General features: G+C 39.0%; 3 protein-coding genes across 3 annotated transcripts; 2 read left to right on the top strand and 1 right to left on the bottom strand.

Annotated features, from left to right (window-relative positions):
- The first annotated feature begins 1,681 nt into the window (after positions 1-1,681).
- LOC111224687 (beta-2-microglobulin-like) lies at positions 1,682-5,390 on the top strand. Its single transcript, XM_022749272.1, has 4 exons — positions 1,682-1,900; positions 2,738-3,010; positions 3,919-3,956; positions 4,070-5,390. The coding sequence occupies exons 1-3, from the start codon at positions 1,831-1,833 to the stop codon at positions 3,930-3,932; spliced, it is 357 nt and encodes a 118-aa protein (XP_022604993.1). The 5' UTR covers positions 1,682-1,830; the 3' UTR covers positions 3,933-3,956; positions 4,070-5,390.
- A 2,542-nt stretch (positions 5,391-7,932) lies between these two features.
- Positions 7,933-17,727, top strand: irak3 (interleukin 1 receptor associated kinase 3). The gene is made up of 12 exons (XM_022749322.1): positions 7,933-8,058; positions 9,025-9,234; positions 10,561-10,659; positions 10,845-11,005; positions 11,147-11,211; positions 11,297-11,411; positions 12,322-12,440; positions 12,733-12,931; positions 14,484-14,546; positions 15,114-15,281; positions 15,365-15,725; positions 17,153-17,727. Exons 1-12 carry the CDS (start codon positions 7,956-7,958, stop codon positions 17,266-17,268), a joined length of 1,779 nt encoding a protein of 592 aa, XP_022605043.1. The 5' UTR covers positions 7,933-7,955; the 3' UTR covers positions 17,269-17,727.
- A 1,538-nt stretch (positions 17,728-19,265) lies between these two features.
- On the bottom strand, positions 19,266-22,316 carry LOC111224621 (mesencephalic astrocyte-derived neurotrophic factor-like). The gene is made up of 4 exons (XM_022749171.1): positions 22,244-22,316; positions 21,010-21,137; positions 19,569-19,710; positions 19,266-19,438 (listed from the first exon to the last, which is right to left on the bottom strand). The coding sequence occupies exons 1-4, from the start codon at positions 22,314-22,316 to the stop codon at positions 19,266-19,268; spliced, it is 516 nt and encodes a 171-aa protein (XP_022604892.1).
- Positions 22,317-23,049: the final 733 nt, after the last annotated feature.

Here is a 23,049-nt window from a genome sequence, read left to right as displayed (position 1 = left end):
TTGCATTGTGTTCATTTTTTAAACAAACCTCTACAACTTATTTACTACAAGGATATTGATCAATCTGTTACCTTAATGGCTTCATGAAGTAGAAAATGGTAACACTTCTATATACACATATATTAAAAATATCTATGATTAAATTTTATATGGTATAACATGCTGCCAACGTAAATGTTGATGATATATATTTAATTTATGCAAGTTCATTAAAACAACATACATATAAAAATTCTATATGCTTATATGTGTTTTTCTTAATAATTTCTCATTGATTTTAAACATGTCTGTCTTTCATTGATTTTAAACATTCTGCAAAAGTCGTTTCAGACTTTTGGACCCTACTGTATATTATATGAACAGATATTAACAGGCTTTGGGATGGATATATATTTATGTAACATGTCTACAATATAAGCATACATACATAAACATAAATATTTGTATGGGATTTACATATGTACAATACATGAAATTGTTACTATTTTATTTTAATAATAACCTAATAGGTTCTATATATATATATATAATGTGACGTTATGTTTTTATTTTATATGTACATAAATTTCATAATAGAATTTTCAATATATGTACGAATATTATGTTTGCATATGGGAATGTAATGTGTAAACATTTATGACATGAGTCGCCAAGATTATACCCTTCCCTCCTGCATTTCATATACATTGTGCTTCACTGGGTGGTCTAATGCTGATTCCTTAAACAATATATAAGATGTTCATTTCTGCTCCATGTGAAAATTGTTGTGAAAACTACTATTCCAGGGCATTTGAAATTGCTCTTTGAGTTAAACTTGATTAATAAAAACATGTAGGCTAAGCAACTCTCTCTTGATGTTAGGTGATAACAATAACAATATCCCAGAAAGCAAAATGAAACTTTAGGGTCAACCTACACCTGGGTCCTCGAGCTTGGCCCACATCTGGCCCATATACTTCCACATCTGGGCAGATTCCCACTGTTGCCCCCTGGTATTAGCTGACAGCCAGAAGACTTTTTGTGTGTGTGTGTGTGAGTGTGAGTGTGTGTGTGTGTGTGTGTGTGTGTGTGTGTGTGTGTGTGTGTGTGTGTGTGTGTGTGTGTGTGTGTGCGTGTGTGTGTGTGCCAGAACTGGTCCAGATGTGGAGTAGCATCTGACATTAGGGCAGTGGAACCAGGGGTATACTGGGCCAGATGAAAACAAGCATATGGGTACAATTTATCTATCTATCTATCTATCTATCTATCTATCTATCTATCTATCTATCTATCTATCTATCTATTTTATCTTTTCTTTTTAAATCACAACGTTTTGAAAATACCATTAGTATTTTTATTAGATTTTGTAGTGTTATTATTTTTAATATACAGTCTATGGTATTTGTGTAACATTGGCGTTAATAGTTTTAATAAACCTCAAACATTATGGAGTGGGTTTTGTAAACTCGCAGCCGGAAGCCCGATTAAAACTGCGCAACGTTGAGCAACATGTCGGACTGATTTTACCTAGCAACAGCTACTCTTGATTTTTCTACTGGTGGACTCAGTGGAGATATAATCTCTCAGGGAGGCACTTATGTTTCAACCGATTTCAACAAGAGTATGCAGGAACTCGTTTTGGTGGGCGGGGCTAGCAGGCGTGTACCTTAGCCTCCTGATTCGCCTCACAGTGTCAAACACCGCCCAGCGTCTCGTCGCGTACCAGGAAATAATCCCGACAACAACGCAATACAACTTTACTTTCGTTTTGGACCGCGGGGACATTTTAACGTCTTATTCGAACAAAGATATAATAACTGTTCTACTACGTTACCGTCTGAAGGAGAAATCATGAAAACAACTGTTAACGCAGTCTGTGTTGGTCTACTGTGCCTCCTCGCCACTTCAATGGCCAAACATTGTAAGTAATTTACTGTACATATATGTAGCGATATATTTGCAAATGGCGCAGTGTCACGGAGTGTCGTGAAATGTCAAGTTTCAGACTTGACAGACTTTTTTACCTTTCAAAATTTGGAGAAATACCGCTAGAAATTGTTCTCCTGAAATTAAAGTAAAAACTTCGATTAGTAAACGTTTGTTTTTTTGTTTGTTTTTTTGCCACATTTAAATTTTAACATCATGAAATACAGCCTCAAGCATAATATACGGTTTACTTCAGGATATAGTAGCTACATTCACTCAGAACATAGGAAGGAATTAAAAAATAAAAACAAACAAACAAATGATCCTCTTGGCAAACTATATTAATAAATATAACAAGTGTTTAGAAGAAAAGAGAAACTGCATTGCTTGTACTGAAATTAGTCACTCACTTGATCGTCTGTTAAATCTTAATCCTTAACATAATAAAGGGCCTAATATATACTGCTTAGCATTTAATATGTAGGATATCCTTTCTAATGGAAGGCTTGATAACATCTGTCTTATCCTTTGTGTAGCGCTTGGTCTGTGAATTCTTTTATGCATGCTACGCATATTTGGCATAAAGCAAACTGAGGTTTTAGATGCTGGTTCCCTTTTACTGTAGTTCTGTTTCTCTGGATATAAACCCAACAGAAAGGTTTAATTAGTAAACATTTGTTGATGTTAAAGGTTCATTTAATGTCTGGGTGATAATACTATAGTAAGAGAAGAGTGTGTATGAGTGACATTCTCATTAGTTTTGCCACCACTCTTCATGTTTCCATCAAATCACTTCTTTACATGTGTCTAAGGTTTTTCTGTCTCTCTGCAGCCCCACCTGAGGTCCAGGTGTACAGCCGTTCACCAGGGATATACGGCAGTCCCAACACCCTGATCTGTCATGTGACTGGGTTCCACCCACCAGAAATCATCATTGAGCTGCTCAAGAATGACAAAGTGATTCCTGGAGCCGGGCAGACTGACCTGGCCTTCGAGGAGAGCTGGAGCTACCATCTGACCAAACATGTGCCCTTCACCCCAAACAAAGATGACCACTATGCCTGCAGAGTGACTCACTTGGGGAAAGTGAAACAATACATTTGGGGTATGTGTCCGTCTCTGTTTGTCTACTGCCTTTGTAATATTGACATTTTTAATATATTAAGTACAGCATCGCTACATCGGGTTGTACAAGGTTTACAAAGTGTAATTATTTAGAATAATAAGAAAAAAGACTATAAATATTACATATACATTACTACACTATACAACATTACATTACACTACACAACCACATTACTATACATACCTAGACACAGCACAGCATTTCTCCTGTTATTATTCCTCGTTTGTGAATCTGATCCACTTTAGGTTTCGTTTAGTTTCTATTTTTATTTCTTCTTTATATACTTGTAATATATATATATTTTTTTTTTACTTATTTCTTGTGCTGCTTCAACACCTCAATTTCTCCTCTGGGGATCATTTAAAGCTTATCTGATCTTATGTGCTTAACTTTAACAAAACTAATCAGAAAGGAATCTATTAAGGATTGGATGTATACTGTATCACACAATTTGTGATCATTTTTTCTTTTTAATTCAGTTAATTACAGTAATAGCAAACAACATTTATATGTTAGCTACTATTAATAATAATGGTAATAACTATTTATTTTTTACAGCACAGGTTGTATAGTTTTACTTATATATAAAACAAACACATGAGACACACTCATTGTCCATTTTTCTGTCCCACAAAAAAAAAAAAATCTTGATCAATTTGATCATTTTGAGATTGAAACCACTAATTAAACAAACAGATCTACATGGACATGAACTGGGACATGATTTTGAGTTTTTCATTTAATTAGGCAGCACACGAAACAGATACATTACATTAATACCTTATAATGTTTTTATTTTCTCTGGAACGCTCCTCAATCACAGTCCTGATGTGAGGTGCTAGAAAGAGCAGTTTGTCAACATGTTTGTTTTTTTTCCCTCTCTACAGAACCAGATATGTAGGTTCTTTGCTCCACCCTGCTTCAGGTATGTACCATTCTCACTGTCAGTGTCATCTTTCAAATCATTAAACCGATAATCTGTGCAGTACATGTCTGAGTGACTCCACACTTCTTCTATTCTTTGTTTGACAACCACAGGTCTGCTCAGGCTCAACATGACGATGAAGAAGATTGGAAAGTTTCGTCCGGTTTTGAGTTTAAGCTTCAGCAAATGAGAGAAAAACAGCACTTAATGTGTTTCTGTATCAGAAATTCCAAATGACAGTAAATCTCCATGAAATAGTTTGCTGTGAAAAGGGCCGAATCACTCCAAAACTCACAGCAGCAAGCCTTACAATGACCAGGAAAAAAGAAAAGAAGGCACAATAAATGCGAATGCTTCTTCTCGCTGTTTTCCTCTCTCTCTTGCTTTATCTGTACCTGCCGGCTCGCACCGTACACAAACAAAGAGATTTACAAATATGAGCTTATTCACTTTAACAATCATAAATTGACCTCTTCTGGCAAAAAGATGTTTAAAATATCAAAATCAATTTAATACATTCATGCTTTATTATTAGAATATTAAGTCCTAATGACTAACATGTCAGCAAACACATCCAGTAGAAACATAACAATGTGTATATGACATTTACCGTAGTAAAGTAGTAATGTCAACAACGCGATAGTATCCCTAAAAACAAGCGTGATTTTAACATTGGATGAAGCGTTATGTAACTGAGCTACATGTGTATGTCGAGCAGAACCGCTGATGTGGATGTAAAAATTGTGTAAATACGTTCTTCTCTATGTGTTAGTCTGTTATTGTGCAATGAGCCAGAAACAGCTTTGTAATTCTCAAAAATAATGTGCAAGAACAAAATGTTAAGTTAGGTTTTAGTCGCCTTGATGCAGTGGATTTCAGCATGTGCTGTTAGACACAATGGTTAATGGCTGAATGGCTAGTGACCTGTCAGCTGTGAACTTGTGGCTGCCCACAAAAAAAAACAAAGTAGCACAAACCTTGTCATTTTGGAGAATCATTTGATTTAATATTCATGTGAAAAATTTTGCTTCATGGAGCTTTCTGATAACTTTATTAATGATTAGCATCTCTGTGTGTGTAATCCAGTGGTTCTCAAAGTGAGATCTGGGGAATCATTTATTTCCACTATATTATAAGGGTCCTTGATGTGATAAAACGTTGAGAACCACTGTCATCTAATCTAATCTATGCCAAGTGCTAAATGCTAAGATACATAAATAGTTTTTTAAGCACTGTTTTATCTTACTGAATATCAAGAGTGGATTAGGCTTTTTATTTTCCCCTTAAGATTTATTTTACAGAATGACTTGAGCACTTTCTTGTTCTGTTTGTGAAGGAGATAAGTTCAGCATAAAAACTATGAGGCTCATATTGATTTTTAATGTATTTTACAATATTGTTGGGTAATTAAAGAGTTAGTGACTCTGAAAGTGATAATGTGTTTGTCTGTCTATTGCCATCAGAGGATGAAGTTTCACTGGGTGAATCTCAAAATGTCCTTTCTGCTCACTTTATTATGTTCGGAGTCATAAAACACTTCACAGTCAGTGAGTTGGGAGGGGCTGTGGTATAATTATTGTAGCTGCCTTCTAGAGTTTATAGCACAGGTCCAAAGTTTTTTTATATGTCTGTTTTAAAACAACATTGAACATTACATTCAGGAAATCTCTTACTAATATGATTTCAATGGAGGATAAAATCCATATTCCTTATGTTTTGAGAGAAGTTTATTCCAAAATTCAGCTTAAATTATGTCAGACTTCATCTACTTACAGTACCTCCTGACAGTAATGGTCCCTCCTGTCTGTACTGAACACAAAGAGATTCTTATTGGGGACAAAGTCCACGTCCTCCACAGTCCTCGTAAAAATGCATTTTAAAAAGTTCAGATGAAGCAAATATAAAACTTCACCAGTCTGAATTAGACAATGAAAGCGGTTATCTGCCAAAATATTTGGTGGCCAAGGGGTGCGAGACACAACAACAGCAACACAGAAAACAACACTTCACATTTTGGAAAAGGTAAGGATAGAAATTCTTGCTCATGACTGGACAGAACCCAATTCAGATTATTCAGAAGTAAACCCCACCAATGTGCTGACTGGCTATGGATGTGTAAAGGTAGTACTGGGCCGATTTTAAACTGAACGGATACACTTTGAACGGATGGAATGAGATATTGAAACCATAAGGGGGCATTCAAATGAAAGCCATTCATGTGATGTCATTCATGATAACATGAAGATATCAAATTGTGTCAGGATTCACTGATAACAGCACAGGTAGAGGTGGAACCAAATGCAGACACTAAGTCAGGTTGATTTAGTGATGCGTTTCAGAAGGCAAAAACAACTTTACAGCCACACTGTAAAATGTGACAAGTTGATCTTAAAAAATCCAGGAAACTGATTGACTTAATAAATGTAACTTTATATCCGCTCGTGAAGTTTACTTGAAATTTAGTTGCGTTTACTTCATTTTATGAAGTTGTTCCAACCTAAAAATGGCAACTAAAGTTAATTTTCTCTCTTTACTGTAATAAAAGGTCAACAGGGAAAAAAAGTCTGGGGACATCTTGTGGGCGGAAGGAGAATTGCAGGTCTGAAGGGGGAGGACATGGTCTGAGCTGTGAGAGGTGACAGAAAACAGATCTTGGGGGAAAAAAGGCAGATTGTCACAAAATGCTTCTTTTATTTTTCTTCCATCTTTTCCTCCCACACAGCTGATTTATGATTTATAAGACACACCTTCAGTAGTCTCTTATTTTATTCCGCCCAACAACCAGCAACATACCACAGTACAACACCAGGACCAGCTGCTGATGCATTGTACTGCGTGGCAATACAGCCACAATATATACACAAACAAAATATACAGTTTTCTTATTGAGATGTGACAAACATGTCTACAGTATAAATCTTAATAGAAACTGATGACACTGCTATTGCTGGATGGTATTTAGGAATGACACTGTTGTTTTTCATGGGATGCTGGATGCAAGTGATAGTGGGTAATGTTGTTTTTCCTGTCTGACCTCATGATGGCGCTGTTGTCTCACTGTTATAAAGAATAAATTCAGACACACTGATGAAGAAGCATATTTTTACAACCTTGTCGTCATGGTAACATGATGGTGAAGCACCTGGGTCACGGGTTTAGCATTGTCTTTGATATTGACGGGTTTTGATGGAACCAGCTCTGCAGATGAAGATGCACCTGATGACACTGATGATGAGGAGCTTGTTTTAGAGCCATTCATGAACCAGAACATTTAGGAGCACAACTGAAGCTTCACTCTGAATGGTACAAACAGTACAGATACGTCCAGTTAGCAGTCAAAAGAGAAGTTAGAACTGATGGAGACCCTGATGCTGGCACTGACATGTAAGCTGTTGTAGAGATTTCTGGAGAAAAGTAAAGAAGATCCACGACTTCCAAATCTGTCTCGTGATGTGCTGTGTTTTCTGTTTTGTTTGTTGTGTATGATTTCATGTTTTCTGTTGTGGCTTTGTTTTGTGAAATTGTGAGAGTGTTTTGCACCTCAAGGGCCACCGTGTAAATTACTGTCTTTGAGCTGCAGCATAGTAACAACTTTTATACCAAGCAGTAAAACTTCAGCAAAATGCCCTTTAAGTAAACACCTACCCTACCACTGGCCTACGCACATAGAAGTCTGTCAGGGGGATACAGGAAGTGGAACCATGGAATCCAGATGTGGCTGAAACTGAACTTCAGTGATGACTCAAGTTCATTTTGAAACACTTTTGCGAGTGGATTTGTCATGCTAGTGTGTGTCCATTTAATAGATAGATGGAGTTTGAGTAACTCTCTCAGCTGTGGTGATGCTGTGAGTCTGTGTGTTGACTCACTGAACAATGACTTCATAGGTCTTCACGCTACGTGAGAGGAGGGCGGGAGTTTCCGTATTTGAGCAACAGTTTGTAGGTGTCTCGTTTTGTTATTTTGGCCCAATGTCTCTCTGTGAGGACGGCTGTTCAGATGGATTCCTCCACCTTCCTCTACGATGTCCCCCCGCTTCTCCTCGAGAGCTTCTGTCGGATCATGGACAGCGGAGGCGACAGTCTGGGATGGCGCGGACTAGGTGAGGAAGTGCTGTTGTTACGACCACCGCCTCCGTGGAGAGTTAGAGTGGAAGACTTTTAACAGTTGACCGGTGGCTTGTGTTATATTTGTCTGTTTGATTAAAAAAACAAAAAACAAAAAAAAAATTGTGGAATTTTAAATAAATAAGATCTATACAACAATTGAAATACACTTTTATCAGAACAATGAAGATTTGTAGAAGTTTAAAACAAAATCAAATACTGTTAAAGCTCATTAAATAACAAGGTAGTATAATAACACATTTAAAAAAAAATCTGAAGAAAATGAAACACAAGTAATTATTATATATAATATTATATAATTATCCATCCATCCATTTCCTAGCGCTTATCCTCTAGTAGGGTCGCGGGGGGGCTGGAGCCTATCTCAGCATCCTTTCGGGCGAGAGGCGGGGTACACCCTGGACAGGTCGCCAGTCCATCGCAGGGCAAACACACAGAGACAGACAACCATTCACTCTCACAGTCACACCTATGATCAATTTAGAGTATTCAATCAGCCTAGTCCCCATTTGTATGTCTTTGGACTGTGGGAAGCCGGAGTACCCGGAGAAAACCCACACAGGCACGGGGAGAACATGCAAACTCCACACAGAAAGATCCCGCGTCCGAGCCGGGACTCGAACCCGGAACCTTCTTGCTGTGAGGCGACAGCGCTATTATATAATTATAATTGAGGATTTAGTTTTTGAAGTTAAAGTACCTACCCTCACAAATGATCCTAAGAATCATAAAATAGAGGTAAAAAGCACAACAAGAAAACTGTATAACAGCAGTATGAAAATGCAGATGTTAAAATAGATAAAGTGCAAGAATCAAAGATTAAATTAAGATGGAGGAGCAGCATAAAATGAATGAATGGATGCCTGTCCTTATTTTCATGTACACACTGTTCCTCTGAGTTTGATTCATCTTCATGTCCACCACCTTTCCCTGGCCTCCAGCTGTCCGAATCGCCCCCAGCTTGTTAGAAGTCCGCATGTTGGAGCGCTTGGAGGCAGCAGGTCGGAGTCCCACCTGGGAGCTGCTGTGGTCCTGGGCCCAGCAGAATTCAAGAGTGCAGGACCTGCTCAAGGTGCTGCAGGACATGGGCCACCACAGGGCCCTGCAGCTCTTCCAGAGTCCAGCTCAAGGCCAGTTACAAACAATTCAAGGCAAGTGCAAACTCCAACAAGTGTAATGGTGACATTGTTCACATAGTTAAATGCAGAGCAAATCAGAGGGTGATGGTTATTTTTAGATAAACATGTGGCTGTGGGGTAGTTAGTTAGTAGCAATATTTAGTAGCAATATTCAATCATATTGACTATCGCCATATACAATATTTTTCATAATATAATGATTATAATTCTTTTGTTTTGCAGTTCTGCACTGCTGCCAACTCCAGCCCTTATTTCTTTGCTTTGGTTATTGTACATTGTACCGCAGCATGTCACAAATAAAACTTTGAACTGCTAAGTGGCAGCATCACTCACAGGAGAAAGATGAAATAGAATGGTGAAACTATATATTATAAAATCACCTGGAAAATAAAATACAATAATATAATTATGTATTAGTAGGGTTAGTTATTAGAAGGGTTGAACCAATTTCTAGTTTTTTATTTTTTTATTTATTTTTTTATATAAAATATCTGCACATCTCACATCTCTGTGTGGAATTAACTGGGATGAACACGTGGGGATCTTGAGGCTGTAATTGCATGTGAATTTTTATCCACAAGTGGAAACAGTCATGTATCAACATTTTTATTTTAGCTTTTGCAGATTTTAATTTGATTCTTCTTGAAGGTTTTGTGTTGTAAAAAAATAAATAAATGAACTGTTACATTTCTTGAAATGATGCTTATGTAAGTGGGTCAGTGAAACTAGTCGAAGCAGCGTCAAAGCACTGCTCTGCTCCCGCCAGTAAGATTGGAAAAAACTTACAGATAACCATGATATGTGTCTCTTGATGGCTAACCACTGCCAGAAAGTTGATGTTGAGCCTATTGGATTTATTGTACACATAGTCTCACTATCAACAACTTACATGAAGTAGACCATAAAGCCATTGGTGGTACAGTTAAGGTCAAAAGATAGAAAATGGCTTTAAAGATATTTAAAGTGAAGATTTAAAGTGCAGCAGCTGCCTGAGAGTCTGACTTCAGGGGAAACACACTTCCTTGTAACTTGCAATGAAGCTTGTTGAAGTCAAAGTTTATTGTAGTTCTCTTTGTACACAGTGGCAAGTGAAGTTCACATACATGTTTTCAACTTACTCCAACAGGAGTAACTGGGGTTAATTGATGTTAATGCAGGATTGCAAACAGCTGTGAGACTGGATGAGTAGGTATGGGGAGAGTGTTGGAGGGAAAGTATATTATGGAGGAAATAAAAAAAAACCTTTGTTGCTTCCTCTTTGTGGTGCATGCCTGATGTCAGCAAACCACATTGATGCACATTAAACTTTTTAATATTTGGACAATGTCTCTATTTCAGAGTCACAGTCACCCCCCAAGGATCAACACACAGAGCGTGAAACTAAAGTGAATAAGAATAAGGAATCCCTCCAAAAAGAGGAGCTTTCTTCGAGTCCTGGTAAGTGAAGGGAAGATTATAATGGAGACCTAATGAATTGTTGTTAACCACCAGTAAGGTGTAATTTTGGAGGAATTCCCCTTTCCACGAAGGTTGAATTTTGACTGACCACGTGTGATTTTCAGCACGTATGTGTGAGGCAGTGTGACGTCAAGTCAGTCTGTCTGTCTGTCTGTGTATTTCAGTGTCCACCGGAGAAAACCAGCCATCCGTTATCACCTTCCAAGACATCAGGGAGGGAACCCGAGGTTTCCACCATGAAATGAGAATTGCAGAGGGACATTTTTCTGATGTCTACAGAGCATGGATAGGAAATAAAACCTTTGCAGTCAAGCTTTTTAAACAGGTGATTATTGACTCTCTTAAAGGAACAGTGACATTTTGGGAAATAGACTTTTCTTAATTAAGTTCTTAATTTTTCACAATAAAACTGAATATCTGGGGTGTAAGGATAATTCAAATGTATTCCTCATCCATCATTCTCCAGGTAAATAATGTGTCCTGGAAGAAGCTGTGGGATATCTTCACTAAAGAAATGGAAGTTCATCATTTGTACGTACAAACCCTCACTCTCAAAATACCTTTTCCAAGTGTGTCTGATAGTGTTTTCAATATTTAATGTGCTGACATGTTCCAGATATCAACATCCAAACATCGCAGACTTGTTGGGCTGTTTTTCTGACGAGGGCCACTACTGTCTGCTCTATCCTTACCTCCCCAGTGGATCGCTTTCCCACAGACTACACCATCAGGTACGATTCGCAATGACTTGCTGCAGTTGTCAGTCCATTATGAAGTCATTGTGAAATGACTTCCTGTTTGTGATTCAATCACCAAGCCAGAAAATCAAACAGGAAGTTCACATGCGTTCAGCGGTTTTGCTTTTCTAAAACTTTGCAGAACTAAGAGGCTTTAAATATGAAAATTCAAAAAAAGAAGAACAAAAATAGAACAAATTTACAATGACGAAAAAACCCAGCCAAGTTTTACTGTGTATTTTCTATGTTCTGGGACAAATCTGGACTCAACCACACCTGTTTGGTGGATGCATGACATCTTTCCTTTGAGTCATTTAAAGCAACATTATGCAGCTGAATAACAGCTTCAACATCATCTCGTAACAGTGAGAATGGCGCCTCTTTCTTTCCCACTCTGCGCCCTGAATGCCTGCTCTTGCACTGTATTATTTGGGTTCAGCAGATACGATCAAGAGTTTGTAACACTTTACAGCACTATATCACACAGCTATGGCTCTTCAGCTTGCTATAAGAAGAAGCTAGCTTCTAAGCGTGGACATCATGGCAGAGGCTAGCTCCTAGCATCTACATGTTAGCACACAACTGCTGCGGGTTCAGATGTTTTCAGTCAGTCAGATTAGCTGAATGCTAATTTGTCATGAGTGGACAGCGTGATTGCTGATTTGTGTTTGTTGTCTGAGCGATTGATAGGCTTTGTTTTCTGTACATGAGCTGTTAGCTTCCAGGGGTAGGCTACACTGCCTCCTGTACCTTCAACCTGGGTTGTGAAGTGCTGTGCTAGTCCTTATGTCATGCCTGTCTGTGAAGGCTTTCACATCCATTTTGCCCAGTTAATTTGGCTACTGTAGCTGTTTAAAAGCAGATTTTTGTGTCATAGTTAAAGTGGTATGTTGTCACTGTACAGGACGGAGAGCATCCTCTGACTTGGCAGGAGCGTCTCACAATCATCAAGGGAGTTGCAAAAGCTTTGCATCACCTCCATACGGCCCAGCCCTGCCCAGTGATCTGTGGCAACATCTCCAGGTACAAGCCACTAAACACACACTCACTTCACACTCTGGAGACACTCTGCTCTGAGAAGCTTGTCCAAGTCTGAGATTACATTCCCATTCACTTGAATGGGTACTGGTATATATATGTGGTATACATATATTACTGGGTTATATTGGTTTTAAAGGGTCATACCACATGGCTTCATCATTGTTGGCTTTGGGACCTCCACTGTTAGTTGCCTTCTCTTCCATCTGTGTTGTCTCTCTGTTGTCTGTGGCGTTCAGAGAGTGACACAGTGTCTTTTAATGGCTTCTCCTCACAGTGCTAACATACTGTTGGACGACGCCCTGCAGCCCAAGCTGTCTAACTTTGGGTTGGCTCGTCTACGTCCTCATTCAGCCAATCAGAACTGCACCATCACTCTCGACACGAGTTTCCACAGCAACCTGGGATACCTCCCTGAGGAGTACATCCGAGATGGCAAGCTATCCTTCAGCCTGGACGTCTACAGCTTTGGAATGGTGATTGTATGAGATCATATATGCCAAGCTAAACTTTCTCTATTCAGTGTATCAGCCGGGTGTTTCATCGGTAGGTTGTAAAAGTTTACAGCAGGAAAAATTACAGCAACAGCCAAACAAAAGCAAAGATAGTTTCACTCTCTTTTAGCTCTGTTTTTGGTCTCCACCAGTTCCAGAGGGAAATATCTGGCTCTGGAGCAGCTTAACGCTCTGCTATTTTTCACCAGCTAGTCTCTGACTATGTGTGTGTGCTGTGCTCAACAGGTTGTGTGCAGTGTGATTTTAGGGAAGTGAATGTGAATCATAAGTAAAGTTTAAGTTAAAACCAAAACAAGAAGTTGAAATATTCTGATGCCCTCCATAGAGCTGAGGAGAACTGCAGAGTCTGGTGATAACTCTCTGAGGGACACCTTTCACGTTACATGCTGTCAATATAAGAATATGAATTTAGCAACTTCCATATATGAAATATATGTATATATACTGTATAATATAAAAACACATATGTAAAAATGATATATGAAACCTATTAGAAGTTGGAACAATTTCATATATTGGCATATATATGTACCCATACAAATATATGTATATATATATATATATATATATATATGTTTATGTATGTATGCTTATATTGTAGACAAACATAAATATATATCCATCCCTGAATGTCAATAAGAATATAATAATATTAATTAATTAATAAGAAAAACATAAGCATATAGAATTTATATATGTATGTTGTTTTAATAATCTTGCATATGTAAATTAAATGTATTGTTAACATATATGGTTGCAAAATTCATCATATAGATATTTTAATATATGTACATACATGTCATAAACGTATATCTTCATATATCCACAGCATGTATATAATACATGATGATAATATAGGTGGCATATTTGGCAACATCACTCTGGAGAGTAGTAGAGGGGGTGTATTAAAGGACCCATTTCCCCTGTTTTTGGGTGTAAATGATTGATAGGGACAAACATCTCTGTAACCGGTTCTATTGAGCAATAACGGCATACCCAGAACAGATGCTGCAATATAATCACATGGTGCATTTGTACATCCACTAAAAGTGTTTGTTGTCCCACTGCCTCGATCACATTGTTATTATAAGTGTCTGACAACATTATGGACAGGATTCCTGTAGAGATCAACCATTTTTAGGAGGAAGTTCCTTTTTGTTTAACCAGGAACAACCTTTATATCGGTCTGTTCAAAACTGCCAGACTCCATTGACAAAAAACAATCATTTCACCTCACAGAAGTTGCTGGTTTACTGCTACTCAATCAGTGAGTTTGTTTGTGTCTTTTATTTAAGTTAAAGTACTAGACAAAGAAAAAACATGGGGAAGTTAGGCCCATGGAGTTCTCCTTAAAACAGCAAAAATTACAAGCAGCAAATAGAGTTATGAAATATGTGCTGTATAAACTGTATAAACAGTATAAGTAAATGTTACTGTGCTGAAAACAGGACTATGATTTCTAATGGAAACATTATTCGGTCATTGCCACTAATCCCAGTTTGCTTGATCTCAGGTGATAATGGAAACAGTAACAGGACGGAAGGTCATAGAGGATGGACCCAAACAAACACTGCTGGTGAGTTCAACACTGAAGCAGCAATAGTAACTTCACTTTATATGAAGCCCTTATCTATATGCTATATGACAATGTCACACAGATCTACCAAGAAAATGAGAACACATTTGTAATCTATCGTGGTCAGTATAACCGCCCTGTAAGAAATCCTGCTTCTATGAATCATTATCAGTTTTCTGTGAGACTGTGCCCGATTTGGGCTGATTCAGGTCTGTGGTCACTTTTATCTGGTTACATTATCTGGATAATGATATTCTGATTATAAGCCTTTGCATTTATACCAAGTATTAATAAGCATCCAGTCGCACTTAGACACATTCTCTGTGCATTTACAGCTGCATCAATGTGTTTTCCATTTATCTGGGAACAACATCCAGGAAATGGCATCAAATAACCCCGATTTGAAATAATTATATTGAAGTTTCCTACTGTTATGATCACATACATAGTTTCCTGCATTATGTCTGCTTACAGCAGCTCATTTAATGGTTTATGTATGTGTTATACTTACCAAACATGTCCTCTCTCGGTCCCTCTCTGTCTCTCTGTGTCTCTTTCCTCTCTCAGAGGGATTTGCTCGTCTCTGAGGTGGAGGACAGCGGTGGTGTGGACTCTTGTCTGCAGTTTTTGGACAAGGCGGCCGGTCGGTGGCCGACTGCCTTGGCCCTCAGCCTACTGACTCTGGCCTTGGACTGCACTGCGAGCCGCCACCGCCACAGACCAAGCATGGAGAATGTGAGCGTCAATAGTTCATTCTGGACTTTGAGGATCAGCATCTGTAATAAAACATTTATATAGTTTTTCTCAATTGTCTTCAGGTACTTCGGACACTGAGCCAGCTGCTTCCTCCGCCCACATGCCCACTTGCAGATCAACCCCGCAGCCTGGATGATGGGGCCGCTGTGAATGCCCAGCAGAGCCCCCCATCCTCCTCCCTCCCTGTGGAGCACGATGAGCAGCACAGCCTCCCTGGGGCTCCAGGACAGGCAGGGCCCTGTGAGTGCAGCCAGTCGGAGGTGACATACCTGAGTGACAGCGTGGGATCTCAGGGTGAGGCAGCAGTGGACCTGTACGGCAGCTGGCCTGTACAGTGCAGCTGCCCGGCTGAGCCCGGTGGTCTGGCCTGCGAGGACTGCAGGGCCAACGGGTACACGCCCTACCACACAGAGAGTCCTCAGAGTAAGTCTCTGTAAGATACTCAGTCCCTCACTACAGAGGGGAGAGCAGTTGTCTTCCTCCCCAAACCTGCATATCACACTTGACCATCTAAAATGTATCAGATGGGTGAGTCAACTTTACCAGGTGCCTCCTAGAGCTCAGGAAAAACCCAAAATACTTTACCCAACAAGAATTTTCCTTTTTGGTCTTTGTCAACACTTTTACTTTCACTTTTGGAGATAGTCAACAAACATTTACAGCATGTTTGATAATGATTTAAAGACACGTTGATCCTCTAACTGCATTGGGGTTACAGTGATCTCCGCTCAACTGTCCCATCTCAGCCAAATCAGACATCTGGGTGTTAATACAGCACTCTGTCTAATTATGTCTCCATGCCGGCGACAGCCAGAGCTGGGTTCTGGGTTGTCCATCCGTCAGTCACGTTCTTGTGAACCTACCTTTAGACATGGTAGCATTTGATTGGCTGAAAGGGTGGGGACTATCTGTGCAAATGTTGCACTTACTGCCAGACACAGAGGAAGTGAGAGCGGATCAGTGAGCCTCACCCATGGGAGAAAATGTAGTATTTCAGATGACTCCATGTCCTCTGTTGCCTGAACTGCAGCACACATAACTTAATGTTGTCCATACCTACATGTTGTAGATATCAGGCCACCAACAAACAGACAGCAGGAGCTTTTTCACCAACCAGACCGTCGTAATAGGTAGTGAACGAACCATTGAGCAGCCACAGTGATTCTAAATGAAAACCTGCTAGCTAGCTAATGTCACCAGCCTTTCATCATGTGACTGTTAATACTGATGCATCACTGGATTAGCAGCATTTTACTGCTGTAGCTGAGCAAGGTGGAGCAAGGAGAAAATGGAAAGTGCAGCACTGGTAGATCTATTGAAAATAAACATGTTGATGTTGCAATGCATGCATGTTGGATGCAAAAATATTATTTGTTTTTTTCTCTTTTCAGTTAACAACTCATTTCCCAACGTTAGAATTTGGTGGTCAAAGGTCACTGTGACCCGCAAGACATGTTATTTGGCCATAACTCGCAAATTCATCCACTAATTATGACACAATGTGACACAAATGTCTAATAGGATAAAATGATGAAGTGATGGCATTTTGTATCCAAAAGGTCAAAGGTCAACCTCACTGTGACATCAAACTGTTCTATAAAAACACTTCTGGCCATTATTCAGCACTGTAACTCAGGAAGGAGAGAGGTGGTAATTCTGTTTCTATGATAATGATGTAATATGATGTGTTTAAATCAGATTGGCTGATCTCACTAAACCTCCTTGTTAAGGGGGACGTACATAAAAATCAATCACTGCAATCACTGACATTTATTTATTACATGTGGAATATATTGTGTGTATGCTGGCCTGAACAAAACTCACGAGTTGTTGCGTTGTGTGTGTTTCAGCTGACGTCAGTGTGGTGGAAAACGAAGCCAAGGAGAGGCTGAGGAACAAACTGAGTCTTTATGACAGAGGGCTGATTCACACAGAGGAACTGTTCTCTGAGGCAGGACTGCAGTAAACAGCAGGATCCCTGATAGCTCTGGGGTCCACTGACGTTTTCAACGCTGTGACAAGACAGCACAAATCAACATAACTCCTCGCACCACACTGTGACACCTGACTATGTTCTCATTCAGATGGTTATTACTGAAACTTAAAATAATACAAAGTTTTTTTTTTTTTTTACAAAGTGTTTTCCACTGTTCACATTTCCACACTGTTGTACAATTAGTCAGTATTAGTGAATGATTACTGACACTGTCACCCGTAACTGATCTGATGGCTTGATGCATCACTGACAGTGACAAGTCCCACCAATTAATCATAGTGAAACTGTTTCTCTGCTAAGGTTTTCTCTTTTCACATCGGCCGGTTTCAGTGAGACCTCCTCCCTGGTTGATTTCTGTGACAAACACAAACACAGGAAGTGGAGTGAAATAAACAAAAACACTAGCAGAGTAACAAAATGTATTTTAATGTATTTAATTGATAGTTGATAAAGCTTTTTATTTCTTTTACAAACCAGTTACATGAACTCATCCTGTTTTATTTTGTTACATTTGCACATTTTGATCTGTACAGTTACAGACACAGTGTCGAGAATGAACAGTGTGGGAATTATTAACAATTCAATACAGGTGTTTTAACAGAAAGACCTGACACTGTCTGGGCCCAACACATTATTGTTTTCATTACTATTATTATGATTGTCAGTGTATTTGTCGTGGATAAAGTGTTAGCGTTAGTAGATATTTATTTATTTCTTTTATCCAGTTTGCTGCTGCCTTTTCTTTCTCCCCACATACACTGTATATATACACACACACACACACACACACACACACACACACAAACCGAAAGTAACAACATCAGACAGCTTTGATCTTTAGAAATTGTCTTTGTTGTTGTTTCGTTTTTGCTTCTTTGATTTCAAAGTGTGTAGCATCAAAAGTCAGACAGATCCGTGATCCTCTGTGGTTATTGTGTGAGCAGATCCTGGCTCACTGTGTTTGTCTTTAGACACAGTGTCTGGAGTGTTTCTACAGCCGCTTGTGTTTAAGTTAAAGGTTTAAGAAGTTTGGCTTTTTTATTGTGAAATGGAAAACAGATTCGGTAGATTCTGTAAAACCAGGATGGTGTCGTAGAGGGAAAATCACTTGTGGGCAGAAATGAATAGAGAACCAATAGAGAATTAATTGACGACAACTTTCATAATCAATCTTTTAAATATTTCTACATGCAAAAATGCACACACAACTTCAATGACCCATTCAAATGAATTCACTGGCTTTATAAAATAAATGTAATAAATAAAGAAGCAAACGTAAAGATGTCATTTTTTACTATGTACAAATAGATATTTGCCACTATTTGTGTCTGTCACGTTTTACTGTTTATGTTGAGACATATGAATTTAAGTCATTTGAGAGCATGAATTAGTAAATCATGCACCCAGATGATTATTTCTCCCCATGACTCCTGTCAGGCTGCATAATGTAGCTCAAAGTAAGGTGTAGAAAAAGTAGCTTTTTTGGTATAAAAGTTATTATATCTGCACTTGTTTTTGGAAGCTTTCAGATAAAACTGAGCATTACTACAAACTAATGCTGTTAAGTTCATGTTATGTGCAAACATGGACAATTAGTGTACAAGAAATGAATTGTTCTGCCATTTTGTACTAATGGGAAACGTTAGCAGCTGGATGTGAATCATTTTCCTGCTACCAATTTCAAATTCAAAATCTTCACATAAGACGAGAAAAAAAAAAGTTTTTCCCACGATGTCAAACTATTTGCAAATAGAACTTGGAAAGAAAAAACTGGCACCAGAGTAAAACCAGTATCAGCTCCTTCATGGATGTTGGTCAGTGCAGCGTAGTGACCATCATCACGCCAGCGATTTTTATCTAAATAAATGACTCTGATTAAAACTCTGATTAAGTCAATACTAATGAGCGCATGACGCGTGTTGACTTTGCTGTGTGGGCGGGCGCGTGGAGAAGACACTAACTACTCCTCATAGCTCCAGACTGTGAGCATGCAGCGGTGCCTTCTTCTGGATGAGGCTGACGAACTCGTGCTTCTCCAGGCAGCCTCGACACTCTTCCCCCCACGACGCCAAAATGTTCCTCAGCTCCAAAACTCGCAGCTTATTCAGCCCGTCGCTGCTCAGGTCCTTCAGCTGAGACTCTGCAGACACACACCAAACACAAGACACTTTACTTTCTGTCCACACACACACACACACACACACACACACACACACACTGATACTAATAATGAATGGTTGGCCTCTGTTGTGTATTTGAACACACTTTACCGTATTTGAGCTCACAGATCTGTGTGTCTCTGCTGCTGAGGCGCTGACAGATCTTCTCAACGGGGACGTGGGAGGCCAGGGGTCGAGCGACTGACGCTGTGACACGTGTTGCTGCATCACTACTGGCTCCGAGGTAGTAACACTAGGACGGCACATAAACGTACTTCTGATCATACCAGTATCACGTGAATTACGTTCATACTGGTCAAATCTGCGGCTCATGATTTTTGACACAGGAAGTCGTTCATGGACATGAGAAGTAAGGATGTGGTTTTACCATAAAAGTTTCTACTTGCACTTCCTTTAACTGCCTCATAGCAAACAGAACAATACAGGAACAACAGTGTTGCAGGCTAGGTACACAGCTTGACTCCTGGTCAAATATGACTCAAATACAAGTGAAAGTTGTTCAGTCAGGTGGGTTTTTACTTGAGTTCAAGTACTGGAGTACTTGATTTTAAAAATAATGAAGTATTTAAAAGTAACACATTACTGTATTGTTCCACATTTACAGAACCTAATGACTCTGAAACAACCTACTGACCGACTGACTGTAGAACCTGTAGAATAAAAGGCTTGTAGAACATGATGCAAAGACTGTAGACGTGGACATAAAAATACAACTGAATCAACAAAAGGAGAACCAGCTACTACAAACTGCCTGTTTGAGAGTTTATCTAGAATTGAACAAAAGTTACCTCCACATACTTTCTCAGGTTGGACGGTGAATTTTTTTAGTCAGTGATGAAGTTTGGTCTCGGTAAACACAGCAAACATTTAAAACTAAATGATGTGAATCACATTTTCAAAATAAAATAAAATTCATTCACTGACTAAAAGCTCTGCTTCATAGTAAGAATGTAGTGGAGTCAAAAGTACAATATTTGTCTTTAGGTGTAGTGGATAATGTAATATAATGTAACATAATAGGTCCAAATGTCAGGTAGGGATGCTGTGTCCTCTACCAGGTTCATCATATTGTTTTAGCTGGAAACTCGGTGTATTATCATGCTCTTACAATGTCTTCCTGCATCTTAAAGTTTATAGTCAGTTTTGCTTTTCCAGTGTTTTACCAACTACAACAATCACAAAAAGTGGAAATTTTCTTTTAAAACTGAAAACCAGGCAGCAAAGTTGATGTTCAGTGATATAATATGGACAGATATTTGATCAAAAAAAATATCCATAGATGTTATTTTACGGATTTTGGATTCCTTGTTCCTTGTGCATGAAAGACATGAACAGAACTGAGAAGATGTATTTCATAAAAATCTAATTGTTAGTCTGTGGGTGTTTGTTATTGCCTGGTATAATTAGCTCAACTGTATTGTCTGTGCAGTTCTGTGGTTGAGAACAGGGTAAATCATTTAGGATTTAATTTCTAAATCTCTTCTAATGTGGCTCCATGACAGAAATCACTGTTATGTTTCTGTGCTCTCACCAGCCTCGCCTCCTTCCCCTGGGCCACGGTGCAGGCCTGGACCAGCTCTTCCTCCACCAGCGCAGGAGTGAGCTCCGTGTGGGCTGAGTTCAGACTGCCATAGAGTCTGTGGAGAAAGCTCACACACACTGCACACCAGTTCACTGTTAGTGGGACTGAACAGGCTGCTCATCATATCTGCTTATTTATGGCCTTAAAAACATATCACATCTGTCGGTGTGGAACATGACTGAGCTTGTGTTGTGCTGTGTGGATGTTACATACATACGTTTATATTATTCTGACTCAAACATTTTATTACATTTACACTTTTCCTGCGTTTTATTTAATAAGAAGATATATTTGTGGTTTTAAGAACCAAAAATCATCTCAATGTAGTTTTACGTCTCCTCTCTCAGGCTTCTCTCTGGAGCTCTAGTAGCAACAGGTCAGAGAGCCAATCAGAAGAGATCCTCTCTCTCCGATCCTCTCTTCTGATTAGCTGAGTGTTCCAATAAAAATATAGTAGATTTCAGGTAAACGCTCAGAGAAACCAAATCCTGCAAGGTTGGATGGTGGGTCCAGGTGGGCGGGGCTTGGGGCAAAACAGAGTGGTGACTGCTTTGTTGTGATATCACAAAGTTACAGAAGTCCTAATGGCAGGTTTGAACTGAATACAGGCTGTTGGCATTTCTCCTTGGACTGAGCACTTTGATACTTTCACAGTATTAATATAAAAGCATAAATACCTTTGTACAATATGGGTTTAATATAAGTAAAGATTTCTTGTTTTTAACTATGGAAGTTCTGGAGATTGTTTGGTGTTGTATAGTTATGCACTAGTTGGGTGACATAAGTAGTTAGAGCTTTTTTGGAAGTAGTGTGCACAACATGTGACCAAAGTGTCATCGGGATTTTTACAGTGAGGACAGCTATAAAAGAAATAAACTCATTCCCTTATTTACATTTTTGTTCATCTTCAGTACTGAAAAACTGCTTAAGCAATACCCATAATTTTAGATTAATTCCCACAATCTTCTAATTAGTCTGTAGCTATATTCTGACTCAAAACACTGTAAAACTATTTAGAAAATAGTTTGGTCAGCACATGCATGGCAGATGGTGCGGTCACAGGCATGCAGGGCTGATTTAGACATTTCAAGTAAGTTTCAGTACTTGAAAACAGCTCCGTGTAATACTGTGAAACCACAGCCAGACTGTAAATAACTTCTTTTCACGCCATGCTGTCGCTAACCTTCACAGTTGTCAGCTGCAGAAAAAGTGAAGCCTCTGAAAAACAGGAGAATAGCAAGAGACAACACCGACATGGTAGCGGTGGTCGTTATTATTAGCTGCGGGAGTCCCAGCCAACAGTTTACTCCTGAGGCACACAGAGAGACCACGGCCGAGGAGGGAGGAGCTATTTCAGGCGCTACTGGCTGTTTAAGTAAAAGTCCCTTGAGTCTTTTCCTTGGAAAATGTTATGAGACTCATTGTTGGAAAACGTTAACCTCTCTCGGTTCAATCCTCCACGCCATGTTTTGATATCAACTGCAACAAGAAGTTTTGAATTTCCTACGTTCTCATTCGCGGCTCTGACTTCCTCTCCATTGAAGTGGCGCAAAGCCTCCTGGGTATTGTAGTACTGTAGCACTAAACTTGATCTACTGGCAAAATCTGTACAATGAACACGCAGAAACGCCTCTTTCTTCTTAGTTAATGTATTCTAATATTCCAGTTTAAGTATAAGCTATCAGTTTGTTTGTCTTTGTTGTTGTTTTATATTGTGTCATTGACATATGCCATAAATATGCCACAAATATAGGCCTGAGCTAAGAGTCGATTGTTTTAGATGTTGGATCAACAACATAACATTCTGTGGAAACGTTACATTTTTTTGCTTAATTTGGTGGGTTTTGATCTCATTTTTCAGCTTTCACTGAGGGACATAGACTTTTCTGTTATATGTGGTCGATGGTGACTTTCATCAGTCCAAGAGGCTGAATACATTCAGCTTATATTAGTTCTCATAGACTGATTCAGTATGTTCACAAACAATAT

The sequence above is a fragment of the Seriola dumerili genome, unplaced genomic scaffold (assembly GCF_002260705.1).
Source record: "Seriola dumerili isolate Sdu_G_001 unplaced genomic scaffold, Sdu_1.0 BDQW01000138.1, whole genome shotgun sequence".
Taxonomy (NCBI): domain Eukaryota; kingdom Metazoa; phylum Chordata; class Actinopteri; order Carangiformes; family Carangidae; genus Seriola; species Seriola dumerili.
The sequence above is the reverse complement of the archived record's forward strand: the minus strand, read 5'-3'. Positions and strand labels throughout refer to the sequence as shown.

Excerpts from the sequence above, each read along its gene's own strand:
- LOC111224687 (XM_022749272.1), top strand. The coding sequence starts at position 1,831 with ATGAAAACAACTGTTAACGCAGTCTGTGTTGGTCTACTGTGCCTCCTC. Across the intron at positions 1,901-2,737 it reads CACTTCAATGGCCAAACATT|CCCCACCTGAGGTCCAGGTG; the intron begins GTAAGTAATTTA and ends GTCTCTCTGCAG.
- irak3 (XM_022749322.1), top strand. The coding sequence starts at position 7,956 with ATGGATTCCTCCACCTTCCTCTACGATGTCCCCCCGCTTCTCCTCGAG. Across the intron at positions 8,059-9,024 it reads TCTGGGATGGCGCGGACTAG|CTGTCCGAATCGCCCCCAGC; the intron begins GTGAGGAAGTGC and ends CCTGGCCTCCAG. Across the intron at positions 9,235-10,560 it reads CCAGTTACAAACAATTCAAG|AGTCACAGTCACCCCCCAAG; the intron begins GCAAGTGCAAAC and ends TCTCTATTTCAG.
- LOC111224621 (XM_022749171.1), bottom strand. The coding sequence starts at position 22,316 with ATGTCGGTGTTGTCTCTTGCTATTCTCCTGTTTTTCAGAGGCTTCACT. Across the intron at positions 21,138-22,243 it reads TGCAGCTGACAACTGTGAAG|TGTGTGTGAGCTTTCTCCAC; the intron begins GTTAGCGACAGC and ends ACTGGTGTGCAG. Across the intron at positions 19,439-19,568 it reads GATCTGTGAGCTCAAATACG|AGTCTCAGCTGAAGGACCTG; the intron begins GTAAAGTGTGTT and ends GTGTGTCTGCAG.